Source organism: Urocitellus parryii, chromosome 14 (genome assembly GCF_045843805.1).
Source record: "Urocitellus parryii isolate mUroPar1 chromosome 14, mUroPar1.hap1, whole genome shotgun sequence".
NCBI classification, from domain to species: Eukaryota; Metazoa; Chordata; class Mammalia; order Rodentia; family Sciuridae; genus Urocitellus; species Urocitellus parryii.
In genome coordinates this window covers 24,387,648-24,412,578 of record NC_135544.1, presented here as the reverse complement: position 1 = coordinate 24,412,578, position 24,931 = coordinate 24,387,648, and the positions used below count along the sequence as shown (strand labels likewise).

Sequence of the window (24,931 nt, the reverse complement as noted above, 5' to 3'; positions counted from 1 at the left end):
CTAAATGGAAAGGAGGTTTATTTTGTTCCATCACAGAAAATAAGCCTCAGTAAAATTTAAGAGCAGCCTTCCGCCAGCATAAAACAGAAACACAACAAATAGTGCCAGGGATTTTGCTGCATGCAGTATTATAAGCACAAGAAATATCAAAAGGAAAAAATGTGCCTTAATACCATCATCTTCCCACAATTAAACATGTGCTTTCTTAAAAACTGGAAATAAGTAAGGAAAGGGATAATAAAAGTATGATGTCACTCTTTTCCTCATTTTGTTTCTAATCTTTACATTAAATGAGTGAATTGCAACATTTGAAAGCCTAAAATTATAATGGAGCTTATGTGCATTGAGCTTCTTCCGGTGATAGTAGCACTGACTATCATAAAAAGAGAGACATTTTTTATGTTTTTTTTTATCACAGCATGAAAACTATCACATTATAATAATTTGGCCAATAAAATGTAGCATTAAGCAGCACATTCTTAATCGTAAGAAGTTAGCATAGGGTTATAGTTCCTTTAAAGGTTAACTGAAGATAAGCCATGGACTCATCAATCTACACAAGGACCAAATAGGAACTCCACCTTTGTATTTGAGTGGATACTGGGCAATCTGATTTGATGATTCCATTTTAAGAATTCAAGCATATTTTCTGAATGTTCATTGTGTAGGAACATATTTATTTTAATTATTTCTTTATTTATGATGTCAGAGTTTTTAACTCTCTTGCAAAAAACATTAAATTAAATTAAAATTTGGACAAATACATTTTTTAATTATCTGAAGGTAATAAATAATGACTAAAAGCAGGCTGAATGTAGAGGAGAGTTGTCAAAAAAAGAACTATATTCTAAAATCTTAGCACAGGCCCCATGCAGTGCCAGTAAGACCCATGGAAAGGATTTATTTTGACATGCGCATACATACTTTGTTCCCAGTTTTCTGGCGGGGAAAGAGCAGAGGTTATGTAAATATACAAACTGCGAGGTCTACATAAGGTTCAGACCAGTTGTACGAAATTCACTAAAACTGTGTTCAGTGCGCGGGGAGGGCTAATTGAGTCAGCCTACCCTCTGGTTCATCACTTAACTCCTGAAACCTAGCATGAGGCTGTCTCAGAAGCAGGAGGAGCTTACGACGGCTGTGACACTTCCGGCATCCACTAGAGGCGCTGTTCTCTGGTTGCCTCAAGGCGGGGCATAGGGTAGAAAGTATAAAAGCCCTAACATCCGGGAATTCTACCAGAGGGCGCAAAGGAATGCTGATGTAGTTAGGTCCTCTGCAGCTGCCGTAGCTCCCCGACAGGAAACCGGAAGCGGGTTTTCCTCTCCGAAAGTCAGTGTTCCGGTGTAAAAGTAGAGGGTATCCCGCAGTAGAGTTTGACTGTAGGGGGTTCGTAAGTTGTCACGGAGTGCTTACTTTTGATTCTGCTCCACCTTTTTCTTACAGTCTAAGCAATTTGTCCTGAGCCAGGTCTCACTAATTGGTACAGAAGCCTTGTCAGAACCATGGCCGAATACTCCTATGTGAAGTCCACCAAACTTGTGCTGAAGGGAACGAAGGCTAAGAGGTGAGACCCCGAAGCTCGGGCAGGGGGCTTCTCGGATTTTCTGTCGCGTCCCCGCGGCGGGCGAGTCCCTTCGAAGTCCTAGAGTTCTGTCTTTTTAGCCCCCTGAGCTGTACAGAGGCTGCGACTCAGTTCGCGGCACTTGTGCAGAGCTGGGCAGACAGTTGGCAGAGAGGCGACCAAGCTGTAGCGTCCCGGAAAAAAGACGGGAAAAGTGGAGACCTGTAGCCCAGGAGCGTCATGTTAGAGTCCAGGAGGCCTCCTTCCGACCTCTGTATGATGGGACTGCGCTAATCTGTTCCCGTTTGTCATAATGATAACTGGCTTTTAGGAGAAATTAGTTTTCACCTTTGCCTCCCTTCCCCGTAAAAATTCATAATTGTTTGTGTACAACCAGTAACTTGAAAAATTGTGCTCTGTGTGTAATATGAAATGAATTGCATTCTCCCACCATGTATAATAAAATAGAATAAATAATTTAATAAAGAAAAAGATTCATGATTGTTTCCCACGTAATATGCTAGGGGAAACTGGGCTGAATTACACAGTGATTAAGGATATTGGTTTTGATAGAGATGTGAGCTCAAATGGGGAATGCACCGATTATGGAGTTTGTAATTAGTGGCAAATTGATTAAAATCTGAGTTTCCTTGTATTTGTTGATACTGGTAAAGAATTATGAGGATTAAATGATATGACATGTGACCAAAGAAATAAATAGAGCCAAATGAAAGGAGGTTTTAATGATGATTTATGGTTATTAACTGTGTAGGGAAAGACACATGTCCATTCATATCTGCATTTCTTTTTGAACCGGTAGATTTGTCTGCTTGATTATCATACAAATGTTGAGCATTTACTCCTAATCTGAATGATAAACAGAATTTGGGGCATTTTTAGGTAAAAAGGAAAGTGTGTCAAGGAGCTAACTGAAGTCACTGCCTTGAGAACTCTTGCTAGGGGCCTATTTATTATGAAAAATTTACCCTAAATCTTCTTATCTTTGAAACTTTTACTGTCTAACTCAGCAGGGAGGAGAGGGGAGTTAACTTCTGAAAACTTCCTTTATAGTTAAAAGGCAAACAAATGTGTTTTATAGTTTTCATAATTATCAATTGTAATTAGCATCTGTGTAGTGCTGTGTGCCAAGGATTGTTCTAAGCACAGCATATTAACTTTTTTTGTACCCTTGTTTTTTATTATTGAGATTATTTTGTATGCCATAAAATTCACCTTTTTATAATATTGAAATTACAGAGCTAAGAAGTGACAGGATAAGGAAGGCCTTATGTACAGTTTTAAGACTTTTCTATGCTTATATCTAGTGACATTTAACACCCAAAACAATATGCCTAAACTCATTTATCATACTTTTCTCCCATAGTAAGAAGAAAAAAAGCAAAGATAAGAAGAGAAAGAGAGAAGATGATGAAAAAACCCAACTTGATATTGTTGGTGGGTCATTTCAGTACTTTATTCTGAGAAAACTTAACATTTGTTAAGATTCCATTTAAAATAATTTCCTAGATAGAAATTTATGACCTATTAATTTTTGTCTGAAAGTGCTCATATATACTTAGAGTTGAAGATTCCTCATATTTGTGAGCCCCGTAGATGTCACTGATGCTTTTTCTTCATCATCAGAACAATGTGCAGGAGAGAGGAAGTGTGACTCTTGGATTTAGTAGGCACCTTTAAACTCCTTAGTAGGCAAAGCTTCCTATCCATCATTTTAAAGGCCTACTGTAGATAAGTTTATTTAACCAAATTATTTTCTTTGAACATCTATGCAGTTTATTTGTAGAAGTCAGTAATTTGTCTCTCAAGGAAGTATAATCATAGTAAAAAATAATTATTTTGTAAGCAGTAAAATGAAACTCCTAATTAAACAGAATAGAATATGTAGGTATTCTGTAGGTAGTACTAAAAATAAACAGACCCAAACACATTTATGAGCCAATTCTCTGTCTAGTTGTTTTATCCTCTCCATACCTGTACTTAAGAAGAAATTTCTTTACTTTTACAATGTGGCAAGTTATATTCTGGCTTTTCTTAATTTATGACTGCTTTAAGTCTATGTAAAAGTAGGAAATGGTATAGTTCTGGAAAATTGCACATTTTTTGGAAAGAACAAATCAGCAATTCTAAAACTAGGGTAAATATCTTGGGAATACTTGTAGTTGTGGAATTACTGTGTTGAAAGGTGAATATTTAACTATAAAAAGAAACCACCCCAGATTTCCTGAATTGGTGCTACTTTATCCTCCCACCAAGAATGAGTGAAAGTCCCAGAAGTCCCTGTTGCTCCACATCCTGGCCAGCAGTTGATGGCATTATCAGTCTTTTCTCCCAGTCATGCAACTTTTCGTTTTCTTCTTGGTGTTTTGTTTTGTCTTTGTTTTTTGTTTTGTGGTGGGGAGGTACCAGAGATTGAACTCAGGGGCACTGGGCACTGAGCCACATCCTCAACTCTGTTTTGTATTTTATTTAGAGACAGGGTCTCACTGAGTTGCTTAGCACCCCACCATTGATGAACTCGCAATACTCCTGTCTCAGCCTCTGGAGCCGCTTGATTACAGGAAGGCACCACCATGCCCAGCTATATTTGTTATTTTTGGTGAAAAGTTTTTAGTTTTTCTAAAGCTCAGTTTTGTTTTGTTTGGTTTTTCTTTTATAGTTACATCCTTACCTCTGTTCCAAGAAATATTTTGCTTACTCTAAGGTTATGAAAAATTCATCTACTTTTGCTTTTCGATAGGCATTTTTAGTTTTTACATTAGCTCTATTATCCGTTTCAAATTAATTTTTGACATAGTGTGAGAGGGTGTCAAGCGTTCCCTTTCCCCACATGGATAATGTTTTTCTTCACCCCCATTGTAAAATAGACTTTCCTCATGAAACTGCTTTGGTATATCTGTTTAAAATCAACTGAATCTCTATGTATTTGCTTTTTTAAAAAATTTTTTTAGTTGTAGATGAACACAATACCTTTATTTTGTTTTTTGTTTGTTTTGTTTTTATTGATTTTTTACATGGTGCTGAGGATTGAACCCAGTGCCTAACACATGCTAGGCAAGTGCTCTACCATTGAGCTACAACCCCAGCCCCATATATATTTGTTTCTTAACTCTTGCTTCATTGACATATTTTTCTCTTCAATTGATGTCATTACTATAACTTCATAAATTGTGAGATCAACTAGTGAGTCCTGCAAGTTTTTACATCTTTTTTCAAGATTAACTATCCCAAGTCACTTATACTTTCATATAAATTTTAGGATCAATTTATTACTTTCTACATTAAAATCCACTTGATTTTCTGGAAGAATTGTATTAAATTCATATCATTTGGATAGCATCAACACCTTAGCGATATAGAAGCTAAATAATTTTAGTTTTCAATGTTATAGTCTTCTCATGTCTTTTCAAAATTTTTATTAAGTATTTTATAAATTTTTATAAATTGAATTTTTAAATTTTCTTTGTTTGCTGTCATTATTTGATATACAATCAGTTTATCTATATATCAAGCCTTATAGCTGGAGACATAAAATTCCCTTATTAATTTTATTGATTTTGTTTGTTTGCTATGTAGAGAACCAAGAAGTATGCACCCATATTTCCTGTGACTATAGCTTTACTTCTTTTTTAAATATTTTTATTAATTATTGATGAAATTTTTTATTTTATTTATTTGTATGTGATGCTGAGAATCGAACCCAGTGCCTCACACATGCTAGGCAAGCACTCTACCACTAAGCCACAATCCTAGCCCTATAGCTTTACTTCTTCCTTTCCAATCTTTATTATGTTTTATTTCTCTTTATTGCTTTTTTATTCTATACAGGACTTCTGTAACGTTGAACAAAAGTGATAAGAATAATCATAATTGCTTTGTTCTCAGTCTTACTTAGAAAGCTTTTAGTAGTCGTCCCCCATATAATATGATTTAGCTGTAAGATTTTCTTAGACTTTCTTTATCAAAATTAGCATCATTTAGCATCCTGGGAGATGTTTGGGGGTTTTTTTTGCAATACTGGGGATTGAACCCATGGTCTCCTGCATGCTAGGCAAGCACTCTACAGCTGAGCTACATCCCCAACCCTTTTTTTTTTTAAGAGAGAGAGAGAGAATTTTTTTAATATTTATTGTTTAGTTTTCGGCAGACACACATCTTTATTTGTATGTGGTGCTGAGGATCGAACTCAGCGTCACACACATGCCACGCAAGCATGCTACGCTTAAGCCACATCCCCAGCCCATCCCCAACCCTTTTTATTTTTAATATTTGAGGTAGAGGTTCACAGTGTTATCCAGGCTGACATCAGACTTGCAATTCTCTTGCTTCAGCCTCCTGAGTAGCTGGGATTATAAGCGTGACCTCTGTACTTGGTCAGTGTCTTTGGATTATTTTTTTGTTTTGTTTTTCTGGTACCAGGAATTGAACCCAGGATGCTTAACCACCGAGCCACATCCCCAGCCCTTTTTTATATTTTGTTAGAGACAGGGTCTCACTAAATTGCTGAGACTGGGTTTGAACTCACTATCCTCCTGCCAGTGCCCCCCATCCCCCATTACAGGTGTGCACTACCACGCCTGGCATATCCTGGGATTTTTATCATAAAGGTATTCGATTCTGTCAGGTGCTCTTTTCTGCATGTGTTGACATGTTGTGCATGTTTTCTTCATTTATTCTGCCAGTGAATTACTTTGATTTCATTTTCAACTCGTGACCTCTCTTCACATTCCTGAGTTAAACCCCATATGGTTGTGGTGTATAGCCCTTTGTATTTTGTATTTTGCTAGACTTGATTTCTAATATTTTTTAAATTATTTTTGTATTTGTGTTGAGAGAGATTAGACTTTTATTTCCTTTTTCTCGGAGTATATTTGGTTTGGTATAGTGTATAAGATTTCTTCTTCAGACTTTTGATAGAATTCACTTGTGATATTATCTACACCAATGAGGGTTTTTTGATTTAGTCCTTATGGGAATTTTTAATTTTTGAATTAAATTTTATATTTATCATTTTATTATTACACATCACTTAAGAAAGTTTGGGGGCTGGGGTTGTAGCTCAGTGGTAGAGTGCTTGCCTAGCATTAGTAAGGCAATGGGTTTGAGCCTCAGCACCACATAAAAATAAATAAAATAAAGATATTGTGTCCATCTACCACTTAAAAAACTTTAAAAAAAATAAAAATTTTTGATCTAAGTCATTGAATTTATGGACATTAAACTGTTCAGAGTATTTCCTTATCTTTATAGGGTTTGTAGAATTTATAATGTATTTTCCTCATTCCTCATATTGCTGTTTTTTCCTTGTATCAATCTAGCTACAGGTTTACTAATTTGTTGATTTTTATAAAGTTGATACTCTATTGTTTTCTGTACTCTTTATTTATTTTGTATTTCACTTATTTATTCCCTTCTTTAATTTACTTTTGGTTTTCTTTGCTCTTGTCTAATAGCTTCTTAAGGTGGGAATTTACCTCTTCCCACAACTTGAACTATATCCCACAAGTTTTGACTTATGATAATTTTTATTCAGTTCATAATATTTTCTAATCATCTTGTGACTTTTTACCTTTGACCCATAGGTTATTTGAAAACATAGCATTTAATTTCTGCCATGTAGAGATATAGTAGATATCTTATTGCTGATTTCTAATTTGTTCATAGTATGATCTAAGAATATACATCCTTTGTGAATTTGCAAGTATACTTGAAAAAGTATATTCTGCATATGTCAATTACATATTTTCTAAATGTCAGATCATTTGGGGGATGGGGTAGATTTTCAAATCTTCTGTATCTTTCCTGGTTTTTAACTAATTCTACAAATTACTGAGTAACTCTCCAATTCTCAATGTGTCTACTTCTCTCAGTTTTTCTTGGAAGTATTTTAAATTTCTATTTAAGATGTATATACATTTAGGATTGTTAAATCATCCTTGTAAAATCAACTATTTATCTTGATAAAAATGTTTATTTTTATTTCTGATAATGTCCCTTACCTTTAAGTCTAGTTTAAATCATTGATAATTTTTTGCTTCTGTGAGGTTTGGTAGTTATTTGTTTGTTGGTTGGTTGTTTTTTTGTTTTTGCTCTTAATTGTTAGGGCTATTTGGTTGTGCCTGCCTAGATTGTGGCATTTACTTTAGGCATTGGTCCTTATGGGGCTTTAACTAAATGCCCAAGTATACTCATGTGTTGAAGCCATCCTCATGTCTCCCAATTTCCTGTTCTCTCCAATATCTCCATTCAGTTCTCAGGAACTATGGTCTCTCTTCTAGCCTTGTGAATCCTACCCAGTACATGCCTTAGCCAAGCCCTTGACCGAAGACCTATGGAGAAACCTTATATACACTTTTTATGGTCCCCACTTTTATGCAGTTTCCTCTTCTACAGTATCTTGCTATGTAAATTCCAGACTCTAAGTCTCAGCTCAGTGGGATTTCTGGGTTCTTCTGGAGCTTCAGCTACCTGCCCTATGTTTGCAAAACTGTCATTAGGCAGAAAACCAAAATGATAGCTAGGTTCACCTCATGTGTTTTCCTTTTCTACAAGACAGCAGGACTGCTTCACCTTTGTTCCAATACTTATAAAACAGTTTTCTCACATACTCTGTCCTATGTCCTAGTTGTTCATGGTGGAAGGACAAGTCCAGTACCAATTACTCTGTCTCGGCTGGAAGAGGAAGTCCTTCTGTGTCTTGTTTTTGTCCTCTTACCTTCTTTCACATGATTTTTCAAGCTTGATCTATAGGTAGGTATATACCTATTTTTGAAGGGGAAAAGAAAGAAAACTTAATGTTTTAAAACTGTTCTGTTGGTTCCATACCAGGCCATGAAGGAAGATCTAAACCAGAATGGATTGGCATATTCTGCCTTTCATATGAAAAATATCAAGTCTGGACAGTAATACAGAAGAGCATGTCTGCAAGGAAACAGTTTCAGTGAGATCTACCAGGGTTGGAAGTAACCAAATTTTTTAATAGTTTAAAAGTTTTAATAGTTTAAAAGCATAGTTTGTCAAACTCTTACATATAAATAAGTAAATAAAAATAAAAGTCCATTGTCAACTAAAACATATTTTTAAAAAGAAAGTGAGATAAACTGTTGCACAACCTCTCATCTCTCTCACCTCTTTAGAAGGATTGGTAATTGTGTGGCCATAAGCATAAGGCTGTGAGCACCACTGGGAGGTCGATTAACCACAGAGTGAGACTTCTCAAAGTATAGACCCATCCTTTAGTGTCTCTAGTAGCCTTAATAATAGAAAGAGTGGGGACTATGACAGTACGTTATCAACTGCATCACTTTTATACTAAGACATCCATCCATTTGATATTTAGAAAGCATATATTCAGTCCCTTCTATGTGCCAGATATTCTTAAAAAACATAGATTTGGTCCTTACCATCACAAACATTATTACAAATATTGTTTTCTAAACAATTACATAAAAACGTTATATGTCAAGCTTTGTTATGTGATATGAGAATGCACTGTAGCAACATCTAACAGTCTATGTAAGGTTTAAAAGCAAATAGCTTTAAGCATGTCTCTACATTTTGTTTGGACAAGTAGTAAGTAAAGTGTAGGAATGGATTCTGAGATTCAACTTCAATGTAGCACATAAACATAGCTTTAAGCTATAACTGACTTAGAGATGGGCAGCTTCAGTGACAACTGTTCTTAGTGTCTTTAGAGACTGCATTTTTGCAGTCTAAATCTCTGGGGCAATACCAGCACGTATTGAGCTACATTACTTTAGTCATTAAACCTGTAAGCATACTTCCATCTTTGAATGTAGGCAACTGGAAATCTCAGAAGAAGAAAACAGGTTTCTGCTCAAGACATCTCTTTTATCAGTTCAAAACTGTATAAGGAATATATTTTATCATTTTTCTACTTTGGCAGAGTTGAAAATTTTGAAGAGCTTGTCTGCCAAAAATGTCTTCCTCTGCAAGTTACCATTGAGATACTATATTAAAATTATTTCACTTAATAAGTATAGGCTGGAAGTGTAGTTTAGTGCCGGAGTGCTTGCCTAGCATGTCTGTGAGGACTTGGGTTCAATTCCCAGCACCTCCAAAAAAAAAAAAGAAAAAGTCTGGCCTAGAGCATACTAAATACAAAAAAAAATTTAAATAATTAACTTACATTTTTAAGAAGGATATGCTGATCATAAGACCATATAAGGATTCTAATTGAAGCATTTTAACAACTGTAAGTAACAAATTATCATCTAAATTAACACTGAATTTTTTTATTGCTTTCTAATAGTCTAGCTAAAATTTTGTTTCTTTCCATTAAATTTTTTTGTGGTAAAATTTACATAGCTTAAAATTTGCTATTTTAACCATTTTTAAATATACACTGCAATAACTTTTAAGTATATTCACATTCTTGTGCAACCAACTGTGCCCTCTATATCCAGAACTTTTTCATCTTGGAAAGCTGAAACTTTGTGCCACTTAAATATTACACCTCTTTTCCCTCGTCCCTAGAAACCACCATTCTACTTACCTTTGATTTTTCTAAGTAAAACCTCCTATGAGTAGAATCACATACTTCTTATGTTTTTGTAATTGACTTTTTCACTTAATATGTCTTCAAGGTTCATCTGTACATGTGTAGCATGTGTTACAATGTCCTTCCTTTTTAAGGCTGAATGATATTTCATTGTATGTATATCCCATATTTTGTTTGGTCATTCATCACTCAATGGATACTTGGGTTGCCTCCACTTTTTTACTATTGTGAGTAATTCTGCTGTGATCCTGGGTATACAGATATCTCTATAAGACCCTGTTTTCAATGCTTTGGGGTATATACTCAGAAGCAGAATTGCAAGGTTGTATAGTAGTCCTATTTTTTAAATTGTTTGAGTAACTGTCATACTCTTTTCCATAGGACCTGCAACATTTTACCTTCCCACCAGCAGTGCACAGGATTTCAATTTTTCCACATCTTCAATGGTGCTTGTTTTTCTGGTTGGTTGGTTGGTTTTAATACAAACCATCCTAACTCGTATGAAGTGGTATCCAGTTATGGTTTTTATTTGCATTTCCCTAGTGAAGAGTGATGCTGAGCATCTTTTCCTATGTTTTTGCCACCTTTCAATTATGTTGTTATTTTGGAGAAACTCCATATATTCTGGATATTAAATTCTTATCATACATGTCCTTTGCAAATCTCCATTCTGTGGGTTACCTTATTATTGTGTTAAAAGTAGTGTTTGAGCCTACCATGCCTAAAATCCCAGCTTCTGAGAAAGTTGAGGCAAGAGAATCACAAATTTGAGATTACTCGAAGGACAACTTAGCAAGACCCTGTTTCAAAAAGAAAGAAACAAAAAATGCTAGAGTTGTAGCTAAGTGTAGAATGCTTACCTAGCATGTGGGAGCCCTTGGGTTTAATTTCCAATATCATACACAGAGAAAAACAGTAGTCTTTGATGGGCAAAGATATTTTTATGGAAGTCGATTTATCACATTTTTTCTTCTGTTTCCTATGCTTTTGATATCATATGCAAAAAGTCAGTACAAAATCAATATCATGGGGCTGGGTTTGTAGCTTAGTGGTAGAGCATTTGCCTAGCACATGTGAGGCTCTGGGTTCAATTCTCAGCACCACATAAAAATAAATAAATAAAGTTATTATTGTGTCCATCTACAATTAAAAAAAAAAGCACCAATATCATATTGGAGATTTTCCCTTTTTTCCCCTAAAAGTTTTATAGTGTTAGCCTTTCCATTTTGGTCTTACATCTATTTTCAGTTGATTACAGCATGTGATAGCTAAAATGTTACCAATGTTTTAAATTAGTTGTAAGAAGCCTAAACTGTTTATCTGCATAGTAAATTGTATGTAGTGTGATTAACTGAATTTTTAAAAACAATAGAAAAGTATAATGAATCCCATGTGTACCCATACCCCTTAGCAATAGTAATTATGAATATTTTGCCAATGTTGTTTCATTTATACACTACCCACACATTTTTTTTCCCTTGGAGAATTTTATATAAATCAAAGATATTATAATATGACACCCATACTACATAAATATACATTTATTTATCATGGAAGGTTTCTATTTCATCATCAAATCTAAAGCTTAATTTTGCTGGATATAAATTCTTGAATGGTTGGCATCCATTTTCTTTCAGAGCTTGGTATATGTTGTTGCAGGACCTTCTAGCTTTCAGGCTCTTGGTTGAAAAAATCTACAGAGATCCTAATTGGATCTATATGTAATCTGATATTACATATATCCTTTCTCTTGTGGCTTTTAAAATTCTCTCTGTATTCTGGATACTAGGTATTTTCATTATAATGTGCCTTGGTGTGGATCTGTTGTGGTTTTGTACATTTGGCATCCTGTAAGCCCTTGTATTTGATTTTCCAATTCATTCTTCATGTTTGGAAAATTATATGATATTATTTCATTCAATAGATTGTTCATTCCTTTGATTTGTAATTCTGTACCTTCTTCTATCCAAATAATTCTTAAATTTGGTCTTTTTATGTTATCCCATAATTCTTGAATGTTCTAATCATGGTTTCTTGCCATCTTCACTGTGTGGTCAACATTCTTTTCAAGATTATATATTTTATCTTCATTATCTGAGGTTCTGTCTTCCAAGTGGTCTAGATGTTGGTGATGCTTTCTATTGAGATTTTAATTTGGTTTATTGTTTCCTTCATTTCAAGGATTTCTGTTTGATTTTATTTCAGAACCTTTATCTCCTTATGGAGTAATCTTTTGCTTCCTGTATTTGCTTATGTAGCTCTTCATTGAAATGGTCTTTTGCTGTCTGTATTTGCTCTCCTATATCATCCTTTAATTCACAGAACATTTTAATCATGTACATCCTGAACTCCTTCTCTGTCATGTTTTCAGCTTTGCTAGCCATGGATTCTAATAATGTAGTATCTTTGTTTGTTTGGAGCACTTTCTACACTTGTTTTTTCATGTTGTTCGTGTGTCTTCCCTTCCAGCACTGCAGATCCCAGGTGTTACAGTTTTTACCCTATAGGCTTATAGTGTCCCTACAGGCTTCCAATACCTCTCCTTTAAGGGGGAGAATAATATTAACAGATTCCAATACAAACATTATACAGTCTTTATCCAAATAGCTGCTATTAAGACGTTTACAGTTTTGTCACAATATACAGAAATTATTATCTACAATATAAACAGTAGGTTTGCTAAAGGGTCTACGGTTTCTGATGGTTGCCAAAGAGAGAACCAGGGGTGGGGTGTAGGATGAGATGTTAAAGGAGGTCGGGGGTGATGATAGAGTGTTATTAGATCTTAGGAAGCTTGAAAGAAGAATCTAAAGAAGTTGACTAGTAGCAGGAGAAAAGAAAGTAATTTTGGGGAGACAAGTAAGTGTGAAGACAATTGAGTACAAAAAACAAATAAAAATTAAGAAAAATTTAAAATGTAAAACTAGGAGATAATATGCAATACAACTCTAATATGCTATTCAGACATCCCAGAACTCGTAGCCAATTCATGAAAAGTATATGGTTTCACAAGTGTTGGGGATATGAGGGCAGGAGAAGAGAGAGAAAAGAAAAAAGTCCAAGGAAATTTTTATAAGGATTGTTTTTGTTGGAATTCAGTATGTTTCCCGCTTCTCATCCAGTAGGTGAGGTTTTCTGTTGTTTGCTGGTATCTCCATCCTCAGGATGGTAAAAGTTATTAGGGTGAGAGGGTTGGTCTTGGGGGCAGAGCTCCTGGACGTAGGGTATAGCAACTGCCTGTCCTGATAGAAGACTGCACCCCAAGGCCTCTTCTTTGAGGCCTGTTGGTGTGATGTAGGCACCTGGTCTTATCTCCTTATAGCACCTATAGACCTCACAATTCCTGGTCTTTAATTTAGTCTCTAAACTGTATCTCACTCACCCTCTCCCTTTCTACATCCCAACGAACCTTTCTCTTTGAGGTCTTGTTGACTACACTATGGAGGCTGCGCACCTGCCACAGAGAGCTGTTTTGTATTGGGCAGTTCAGGGCCAGGCTTTGCAAGCTACAGACTAGCCACCTAGCTGCACGCACTGTGCTGGGTTAGTGGCTGTGGGAGTTGGGGGGAGTTGGGGACTATAGATACCTTGATATTGCTTCTAGGACCCAACAGTTGTCCCAAGCTGGGATTTGCCCCAACTAAGGATGGCAACAAAGGTGTCCTCAGAAGGAGGTAGCTGCTTTCAGAGATGGGATGTCAGATTGGGTTGGGCCGGGTGGTGGCATTAGGCACCGTGTTCAGAGATGCAACTCTGTGGTGTGCATGCAGTGTTATGGCTGGTGGCTCTCTCCAGACCCTGTCCTGTGTCCCTAGGTGCCAGCTACCATGTGTAGGGGACATGGCAGTGGTTGCAGGGTCCCATGATGGAGGAAACCAGGAGAGGCCCACGTTGATAGATGGGGTCCACATGGGAGTGGTGGCCGGAGGTCCTGCGTGTAGGCAGTGGCCAGGTATCCTGAGTGGGAATAGCGGCCAGGATTCCTGGGCAGGTGGGCAGCTGGTGGTCTCACACGGGGGCTGATGCCTGGCTGCGTGGGCAAGCGCCAGGGAGTCCTGCACTGATGCTAAGGTCTGGAGACCTGCACAGGAGCAGCTGTTGGGGGTCCTCTAATAACTCACAGAGAAACAGTATTGCCACTACTAGAATCCCAAGCCTCCCTCTAGCCTTACATCTTGGATTCCCCCATAAATGTACATTTTTTATAAGGTCAGTCTTTCTCCTCTTTACCCCTGTCTGGTTTGTACTTCTTTTTATACATATCACTGTGCCATTATCAGAACCTTGCAAAATTAATAAGAATTCCTTAATTCTGTCTAATATACAGTTAATGACTGGTTTCTTTCTACTCTAGCTAAAGTACAATTCAAGGAAAGATTTGAGATCATTTTTGTTCTATTAAAATATAAACTTTGGAGCTGGGGTTGTGGCTCAGTGGTAGAGCGCTGGGGAGTCTGAGGCACTGGGTTCAATCCTAAAAAATATTTTTTAAAAATATATAAACTTTTGCAATGATTGCTTAAATAATTGAACTCTAACACTTTATTGGTGAACATTAGTGTTCATAGATACAGATTCCACTAATTTTGTTTCTAATCTAAAATCATAAAAGTCTACAGTGACCCCCCACTTCCTTGTCCCATAGTTTCTTTTTCTGTGGTTTTAATTACCTATAGTCAACCAATTATTAAAGATAAAATTCCAGAAATAAGCAATGAGTTTTAAAATGCATTTTATCTGGTATAACATGATCAGATCTCCCACCTTCCTGGCTAATATATGAATCTCCCTTAGTAGCCCACTTGGTTATCAGATGTAATTGTCATTCTATCACAGTGTTGTTTACATAGCCCTTATTTTACTTAATAATGACCCCAAAGCACAAGAGTAATGATGTCGAAAGGTTGAAAATGCCAAGAAGAAGCTATAAAGTTCTTCCTTTAATTAAAAAGGAGAGGGAGGGGGAGAATGATATTTCGAGATAGAGGGATCATATTCATATAACTTTCTTACAGTATATTGTTATAATTGTTCTTTTTTGTTGTTGTTTTAACCTCATATTGTACCTAGTTTATAAATTAGGCTTCAGCATAGGTATACATGCATAGGAAAAAACAGATATATATATATAGGATTTGGTACTAGCCACAGGTTCAGGCATCAGCTGAGACTCTTGAAATGTATGCCCTGCAAAAAAGGATACTACTATATGTGCTGGAAAGTACCTCTTTTTGTATAGGGCTAAGAAACAGTTCATAATAGACACTGCAGTGGAAAACAGGCATGGTGGATGGATGGATGGATGGATGGATGGATGGATGGTTGGTTGGTTGGAGGGGTTCTGGAATGAGACTGTTTTTTTCTAAACTATTTTTTACCTTCACATATATTCCTGTTTAAAGATTATGTTTAGCCAGGCATGGTGGCACACTCCTGTAATCCCAGCATCTCAGGAAACTGTGGCAGGAGGATCGCAAGTTCAAAGCTAGCCTCAGCAACTTAGACCCTAAGCAACTTAGACCCTGTCTCAAAATTTTAGAAAAGGGCTGGGGATGTTGCTCAGTAGTTAAGCACCCTTAGGTTTACTCACTAGTACCCCCTGCCAAAAAAAAAAAAAAAAAAAGGATTTGGTTTGAAACCTAAGATTAGATTTAAAGAAAACCTACTCTTGACAGTGGTGATAGTTACATGACTCTGCCTACATACACACAAACAAGGGCTTATTTACTGGTGAAATCTGAATGAGGCTTATAGATTATGTCATTATCAATTTCCTAGCTTTGACTTGTACAGTAGTTATGAAAGACATTAATTACCATTAGGGGAAAGTGAGTAAAGAATAAATAAGATCTCTGAATTATTTCTTACAACTGCAAAACAAAAACTTTTAAAAATAAGTTATAACAAGAACAAAAATGTGTGTCAAACCTAAGTTTCAATATGGATTTTTCTTTTTAGGAATCTGGTGGACAGTATCCAACTTTGGTGAAATTTCAGGAACCATTGCCATTGAAATGGATAAAGGAACCTATATTCATGCTCTTGACAATGGTCTTTTTACACTGGGAGCACCACATAAAGAAGGTTTGTAGCTGATGAAAATTTTCAAAGGGAAAGGCCTTTAATATATCTTTTTATGACATTCATACGCTTTGGCCAAATTTTAACTAGTCCTCAGCATATTCTAAAAGAATGGAGTCACTGCACTGGATTCTTCCACATTTTCCCATCCTTAGTATACCCATTATTGGCAATTTCCTCTTTCCAGTATAAGCATTTGAAAACATTGCAAATAATGCTAGAGTTTCTGTGGAAATCAAAAGCAACATAAATAATTGAAATATTAAGTGGGAAGAAAAAAGAAAACCTTGTTAAGTCAAAAGTTTAAATTTTTTTTCTTCAGACTTTTGCCAGAAGTAGCCTGGGTATAGTTGGCAACTGGAAATTTTCTCATTCTCTTTAGCATATAGGGGAAACATTAATGAAGTGTGAAGTGTAAAAAGGAGTAGTATCATTTGGTCAGAATGGTCATTCCTTGAACAAGTAAATATTTTAAATATTAAGTGCTTACTTATGTATTGTATTTTAAGACACAAAGAGAAAATATCTTGGAAGTGATTAAGTAAATCTCATGCCAACATATCTTAGGAAGTATGTAAAATTAACTGTGTAGTGATAAGATAACAAGATCATAATACTGTGGACACTATATTATCACAATTGTGCCCAAGTATCTTTTCTTAGATTTAATTTTCAGAGGAGAAAAATGTTTTAAAGCAAAAAATATCTTTACATGTGTGTATGTGTGTGTGTGTGTGTGTGTGTGTGTGTATATATATATATATATATATAAAAAATATTTTTCAATCCTTTTCTCCTATAGTTGATGAGGGTCCTAGTCCTCCAGAGCAGTTTACTGCTGTCAAATTGTCTGATTCCAGGTAAGTTTGAGTTGACCTACAATTAAGCAACTTTTTTGAAAAGTAGATTTTGTGACATTCAAAAATGTTATTTATATACCCAGTATATGTTTAAGTTTTTAGTTAGATTTGTATTAACTGTTATTTAAGAGGAAAATGAAACTTTCAGGTATAGATTAGTTGTCCCGTATTCAAAATGCCCAAGTGTTTTGGATTTCTGATTTGGGGGATTTTGAATTTTATATTTATATATAAAGTTTTATACACATACACATACATAATGAGATATATATCTTGGGCATAGAATGACACATAAACAAAAAAATTCATTTATATTTCATATTCCCCATATATATAGACTAAAGATAATTTCATACAATACTTTTAGTATTCTTACATTTTGCTACATGAGGTTAACTGTAAACTTTTCCACCTGTGGTAATGTGTATAATTGAGAAGTTTGGAGCACTTCACATTTTCAGAGTAGGGATGTTCAACCTGTATAAAATATATATTATAATTCTTACAATATATAATACTTACTTTTATAAAACATGATTTTATAAAAAAATTAATGCTACCAGAGACCAAATAAAATAGGTTGGAAAGATTATGTGAAGAAAATAAACGGCATAAAACCTGGTTCATTGATGCTGTGGCATATAAATTTATTACTCAGAAGTCAAGAAACAGGAGGATAAAAGAAAGGAGTATTTTGAAACCAGCATAGAATGTTACTTAATCCTAAAGAACCCAAAGAATATTTTATTTACTGTTTTTATAATTCTTTCATGAGCTGATCTTTTTTTTCTCACAGTGAGAAAGAAGTGCAGAATGGGTATTAGATACCAAAATTGAATTTTAATATTCTAGTTAATTGGTTACATCAATATGATAATGATTTGCATTATATTGTCATAAACCTATAAATGACTACTTTGTTAATTCTGGCATCACAGGAGACTAGTATGGTAAAATAATTGGAAGTCATAATTGTGGGGAAAATTATTAAGATGATTAGTTTTATACTTTCTTTAAAAGTGTAATAAGTTAGTAAAAGACTTTAAAAATGAAACTGGTAGGAAAAATGCAAACTTTGTCATAACAAAAAACATTATAAACAGACAAATGATCAACAACTTTAATAAGCATTCAGTTCCTACTCTTTATACATATGTATGAGTTTCTTAATACTAATGATCTAATAGAAAAATGGCCAACAGGGGCTGGGGTGGTGGCTCAGCGGTAGAGCACTCACCTAGCATGTGCAAGGCCCTGGGTTCCATCCTCAGCACCACAAAAAAATAAATAAAATAAAGGTATTGTGTTCAACTACAACTAAAAAATAAATATTAAAAAAAAAGAAAAATGACCAACAATAAGCCCCCAACAGAAGAATGGACATGCATATAACTAGATAATTTTAAAAATTAAAAATGAAAAAAAAATGTATACATCATTCTTACCAATAATTGTAATGCAAATTAAATAGGGTGCTATTTTTTCTGTATCATGTTTTTAAGTATTTTTTTAGAGAAAGGATGTTTAAAAAAAATTCATGATTAGGGCTGGGTTTGTGGCTCAGTGGTAGAGTGCTTGCCTAGCATACATGAGGCACTGGGTTCAATCCTCAGCACCACATAAAAATAAAATGAAGGTATTGTCTCCATTTACAAAAAATGTATTTAAAAAATCCATGATTAAAAACAAGTTGTAACTTGAGAAAACAAGTTGATAGATACATCCTTTTCTAGAAAGTAACTTTACAGAATATGGTAACTTTAAAGTTGATACTTTTTTAAATATTTATTTATTTTTTTGTTGTAGTTGGACATAATACCTTTATTTTATTTATTTTCATGTGGTGCTGAGGACCGAACCAAGGGCCTCACATGTGCTAGGCGAGCACTCCTCTGCTGAGCCACAACCCCAGTCCCTAAAGTTGATACCTTTTGATTCAGTAACTTCCTTTTCTAGAAATCTCTCCTAAGGATAAATTAGTAATTTCATAATCAAAAACTATATTAACAGGACTTCATATAATGGCAGAAAAATAAATTTTAATACCCCTATAATAGAACATTAAATGTATTGAAAGTAACACATTTATAGAATAGTGCATTTAGAAAATGTTATGTAATATATAATGTAAGATATTATATAATGCATATATTCAGAAGCAAAATGTAATATTGTGTATATAAAATTACAGTGTCACCAATATGATATCAACAAGCCACATACAGTTTTTGAACACTGAAATTATATCTAGTCTGAATGTATGCATATTTCAAAATATAAACATACACAGGTACATATTCATATGCTGTTTTTATGTTCTATATTTATTGTTCGTTCTTAATTTTTAACATTTATCCATTTAATTAATTCAAAGAATTGCACTGAAATCTGGATATGGAAAATACCTTGGTATAAATTCAGATGGGCTTGTTGTTGGTCGTTCAGATGCAATTGGACCAAGAGAACAATGGGAACCTGTCTTTCAAGATGTAAGTACCATGGTTATTTATAAAAGCTCCCTATCATTAAGTCTTAAATAGTCAGTGAAAGCATGTTTTCTAAAAATAAATAAAAATAACAGGTGCAATATGCAATAATATAATTACATTAAATTGTAAAAGATCAATATGAACTTGTAATCTTCAAAAGAACTCAAACACAATAGTGCAACAAAAAGAACAGTAGTACATTTGCCTACTATAGTTTAAGTACACCCATGGGGCCTAGATATAAGTCTCTTTTATCTAACCAGGACTTTAAATAATGGCCAATCTTGAGTCTCCAACTAGGGAAACAGGATAATTCAGGAGTATCTTCCTAACAGAAATCATGTATTTTTTCCAAAAATTACAGAATGTGGTAAGTGGAGAGTGGAGCAAGAAAGGCTAGACTGAACAAAAATATACAGGGACTAAACAAATTGCAAAGAATTGCAGCAAGAATAGCAAGGACCAGTGGGCATCAGGTAGATCAAGGGAAGGAGAAATTCAGTAGTTGGATAGTACCAGCTATATAGGATAACAAATTCAAGATAGAACCCAATTGTGGTTTTCAAGATCATAAATTAGCACAACATTCCCTCAAAAAGTAAGACTCATTTCTCTACCCTCTAAAATAAAATCTTGAGTTAGTGACTTTGAAACTCTTAACCCCAATCCAGTTGAGAAATAACGTTGCTTTTAAAATCAAGGAGAAAAAAATAATTTAATCTAAAAACTCTTTTGCCAGCATTCTCATAGCTCTAAATATTTTTTGTGTTCCATTTTGCTTTATTTAGGGGAAGATGGCTTTATTGGCCTCAAATAGTTGCTTTATTAGATGTAATGAAGCAGGAGATATAGAAGCAAAAAATAAAACAGCAGGAGAAGAAGAAATGATAAAGGTAATCATAACTTTAACTTTTTTCTACAGACAATACATGTCACATATGTGATATGACTACAGCTCTATACAACATTGACTTATCACTTCAAAGACATCATGGCTTTTTATAATATGTTCCAGATAGATTTTATTTTTAATTATAAATCCCATAATTGCTGACTTTTTTGCACAATGTGATAGAGAAATTACTGCACTTTTCAGGCTTGTTTTTGTTTTTATTTTTTATAGTTTTAGATGGACCCCATGCCTTTATTTTCTTGTTTATTGTTTTGTGATGCTGAGGATCGAACCCACCCATGTGCAAAGTAAGCGCTCTGCCATTGAGTTACAGCCCCAGCCCTCAGGCTTGGTTTTAAATAACAGTATATAAAGTCATAAATTACAGTGTTCACCTCTATCTACCCTGTCCCTATTACTCCCTATTTTTTAATAGCCCCTAAAGTTTTTTTTTTATAAATATATGAATATGTTTGTAAGTTTATGCCTTAAATTTTCCCCTTAATATTGTATCTTAGAGATTTTTCCTATTAGTATATGTGTAGAAAGTTCTCTCTCCTGCCCTTTCTTTTCATCCCCTCTCCCTCTTTCTCTTTCTTTGTTTTGATAATTACATAGTGATCTATTTTAGAGATGTACTTTAACTTACTTAATCATTCTCTTGTAGAGGGAAATTTGAGATGTTTCCAGGCTTTTATTCTTAAAAACAGTGTTGTAGCACTTAATATTATGAATGGGCATCATTTTGTATATGTGCAAGTGTATCTGAAGATTAATTCCCATAGAGGTGGTGCTAAATTATATTTGCACCAACATGTATAAGAAGGTTACTAAGTTGTTTTATTAATACTTGACCATCTGTGAAGCTAATCACTGCAAAGTTATAGCAGAACTTCTAGGGCTTTATCCCTAAAATTTTTGTTCTTTCTATGAATGAGTATGTTGTCTTTACGTGAAGAGAAGTATGAAACACACAGGGCATTTTTAAAATTTCCTATCAGTCACTAAGCTGGAAATAAAAGTTCTTTATGTGAGGCAAATTCCCCAATCCTACTTTCTTTTATTTGTGAAAGTTACACACTCATTTTCATGTCAAGGTGAAATTCTAAATAAAAGTGCCCAGTAACTGAATCAGGTGGTTAACTCAAAGGAGATGAAGCCATTTAGTAAAGCCTTAATTTTTTCAAAAATCCACTTTATCTTAATGACAAACACATATGAAGATGTGTCTAAAGAATAATTACCATTTTCTTCTTAGATTACTTTTCTTTTTCTTGGTGTCTATCTCAGTACTGAGTATTCTGGACCTCCCCTCATTTGTATTGTTGGGAATCACAGTTTGCAGGTTGTCTCAACAAAATTTGGTGTTTTTAACACGTTGGGGAGAGCCAGAGTGGAAGGCTCTAAAAATGGGGGGAGCCATTTCTAAAATGACCTTAATCTTTACAAATAAAGCATAAAAAATGATTGTCATATTCTCTACTACCAGCATAATCCATAAGTATCTATCCAATATCTATACATGCTTTGTGTTAGATTCTTTGTACATTCGATTTCATTTGACAGATGGTCTTAATTTCACAGCAGTCAATTTAGTCTTTTAGTATTCTTTTTTCCTTGAAAAACAGTGCTAATCTTTTTAGACAAGAATAATACCATTAACTCTTACTGCATCATTTGAAGTTGGCTGATGGAGAAATAGTACACCCCCTAAAAGATAGTATGAGAACTAGAAATTTTGCTGCCTTTTGAGTGCCAGAAATCTCATTTAAAACTTAAGTATTTTATCTTATTCTTTGAAAAGTTAAATGTTAGTTCTAGAGAAACATATGATGGTAATTTTGGTAATTTTTTATATAAATCACATATAAATCCAAAACACATCCCTAGAGCCTTTTTTCAGTCTAATACCTAAGTTAATTATGTTGTTTTCCATACAAAATCACCTAGAAAGCTGGGAATGTAGCTCAGTGGTAGAGCGCTTGCTGGAGGCCCTGATTTTAATTTTCTAGCACTGTTATTAACAAAAAAAAAAAAAAAAGGAAATCACCCAGAATGTCCTTGTGCTTTGTGTAATAAATTGGGTAAGCAATGGTGAAGATGAATGTATAACCTATTGGGCTCTTATCTCTCCAATATCCAGATTAGGTCCTGTGCTGAAAGGGAAACCAAGAAAAAAGATGACATCCCAGAAGAAGACAAAGGAAATGTAAAACAATGTGAAATCAATTATGTGTATGTATTCTTCTCTTTTAGATTCACAGATCTGATAGTGAAGCACTTCTCAAGGAACTTTTAAAGTAAAAACAGCTGAATAACAAGAAGAGGCAGCATAATGAATACTGTAAAGCAAAGCACTCAGCTAAAAGCTTTTCTCTCAGCTTCAGTTTTTCTAATTGTCCTCTAGGCTAAAGTCCCTTGGCCTCCTCATGTCTCTTGGTTCCTTAAGAATTTCTGTGATGTTACCCAGGAGCTGTTCATGTTCAGAACCCAGGGGACTCCAGCCCATATTTCCTGGAAGAAGGAACTTTTCAGAATTACCCAAATGACGTCCTTCTTAGTGGTAGTCATAGAGGTCATTTTGTAGTTTAAAAGCTCTTAAATTATTAAGTATGCTTAGATTCTTTCAATGAGAAAAACTTGAATGATATTAGCAACTTCATCAGTAAACATGTATAATCAAAATTTGAGATACTTCTCAATGATGACATTTTCTTTACAGAAAAAAATTTCAGAGCTTCCAAGACCACAAGCTTAAAATAAGTAAAGAAGACAGCAAAATACTTAAACGGGCTCGAAAAGATGGATTTTTGCATGAGACACTTCTGGACAGGTAATTATATGTTTATGTATTTCCAATTGTTTTCAGTATCCAGAAGAAGTGGCATGTATAAATCCATTGTACTTTTTAAACTACCATAGTTTTCATTTTTCAGTTTTTATTTATCTCTAATTTATGTATATAGTATTATTACCTAGCGAGGACATCATAAATCTGATTAATGATAACCAGAGTCTAAGTATTATATGCTTTATTGTAAGAAATTCAGGGTTGATTGAAACTATTGCATAAATTTACTTACCAGAATTAGAAGGTTGTTTGAATAATATCAGAACTCTGGATTCTATTAGAATAGTACAAGTTCCTAAAAATGAGATAAAAATAGATGAATTTTTAAAATAACTCAAGTATAAAAATTAAATAAGTAAAATTAGATCTATTTTATTTTAGATTCAGAAATGTGCAGGGAATTTATCATAGCATAGTAATAACTGTTCATTAATATTTCTAATTAAATAAATAGTGCTCTACATTTACAACCTATAAAAATAGGTAGAGAGGTTTAGTTGTGAGCTTGCAGCTATAAATCAAATATGTGCCATATAGAAGAGTTAGTAATTTCCTATCGCTCATTTAAGTTCTATGTTGCAAAATTACTCATCCTTTCTTTACATTGTCTGATAAAGGTAGTATATAATCATATATTTCTTGGTAACTATTTGGTGGAATTCTTACCTGAAAACAGTAAGTGTCATAAGAATTTTTTCCAATGAGCAAATTAATATGTATATAGTTCTGAGAAATCAAAAAAGGTATAAAATATATTCAAGATGTGGACTCTAAAATAAAATAAGCTGTTTGCCCTGTAACTTTATCTCTTATAAAAAATATACCAGAGCACCCAATAGGAATTTAGGAAGGCTTAAATTCAAGTAATTAAAATTGCTGTTATAACTTGAAAAAGCCATTAGGCAATATTTATTAAATATTAATAAACAAATTGCATAAAACTACATTTTATTTTCTAAAAAAAAGAATGCTAAAAAGTAAAGTTTTAGTAAAACTTTTATATATATAATTGTAGTAATATAATCAAAACAAAACACAGATACTTAAGTTTGAGTTTTATATTTAGTAATAGTGTGACTGTATAAAGTATGTTTTACATTAATTAATTTTTATTTGTCTTAAACAGGAGAGCCAAATTGAAAGCTGATAGATACTGCAAATGACCAGGATTTTTATTTCTTTCTCCTTTTGTTTTTTCTGAATAAAATATTCAGTGGCAGTGCTTTTACAGAGTTCTTGGGTTATGTGAAATTATTAGTATCTACTTTCATCAAGATTAATTAAGATTCTTGATAGATTTACTTTTCAGTTATTATTCACACTTAAAAGTACTACAGACATTTCTTTACTGGAATTCTTGTTTTTTTTTTTTTTTTTTTTTTTTTTTTTTTTTTTAAAGAGAGAGTGAGAGAGGAGAGAGAGAGAGAGAAAGAATTTTTAATATTTATTTTTTAGTTCTCGGCGGACACAACATCTTTGTTGGTATGTGGTGCTGAGGATCGAACCCGGGTCGCACGCATACCAGGCGAGCGCGCTACCGCTTGAGCCACATCCCCAGCCCTGGAATTCTTGTTATAAAGCGTGAAGTACTACTCTAAGAAACTAATGTTTCCTGTGTGGCTTGTGAAATCCATCATACTGCTTTAGTCTCTCTT

General features: G+C 34.2%; 1 protein-coding gene across 2 annotated transcripts; it reads left to right on the top strand.

Annotated features, from left to right (window-relative positions):
- The first annotated feature begins 1,249 nt into the window (after positions 1-1,249).
- Positions 1,250-24,500, top strand: Frg1 (FSHD region gene 1). Of its 2 annotated transcripts, XM_077792622.1 has the most exons (10): positions 1,250-1,332; positions 1,447-1,567; positions 2,949-3,019; positions 16,062-16,187; positions 16,987-17,044; positions 19,419-19,533; positions 20,322-20,426; positions 22,569-22,660; positions 23,148-23,258; positions 24,403-24,500. In XM_077792622.1, the coding sequence occupies exons 2-10, from the start codon at positions 1,506-1,508 to the stop codon at positions 24,437-24,439; spliced, it is 777 nt and encodes a 258-aa protein (XP_077648748.1). In that variant the 5' UTR covers positions 1,250-1,332; positions 1,447-1,505; the 3' UTR covers positions 24,440-24,500. The 2 variants fall into 2 exon arrangements, with proteins under 2 accessions (XP_077648748.1, XP_077648747.1); XM_077792621.1 differs by lacking the exon at positions 1,250-1,332 and having other exon boundaries at positions 1,339-1,567.
- The last annotated feature ends 431 nt before the right edge of the window (positions 24,501-24,931 follow it).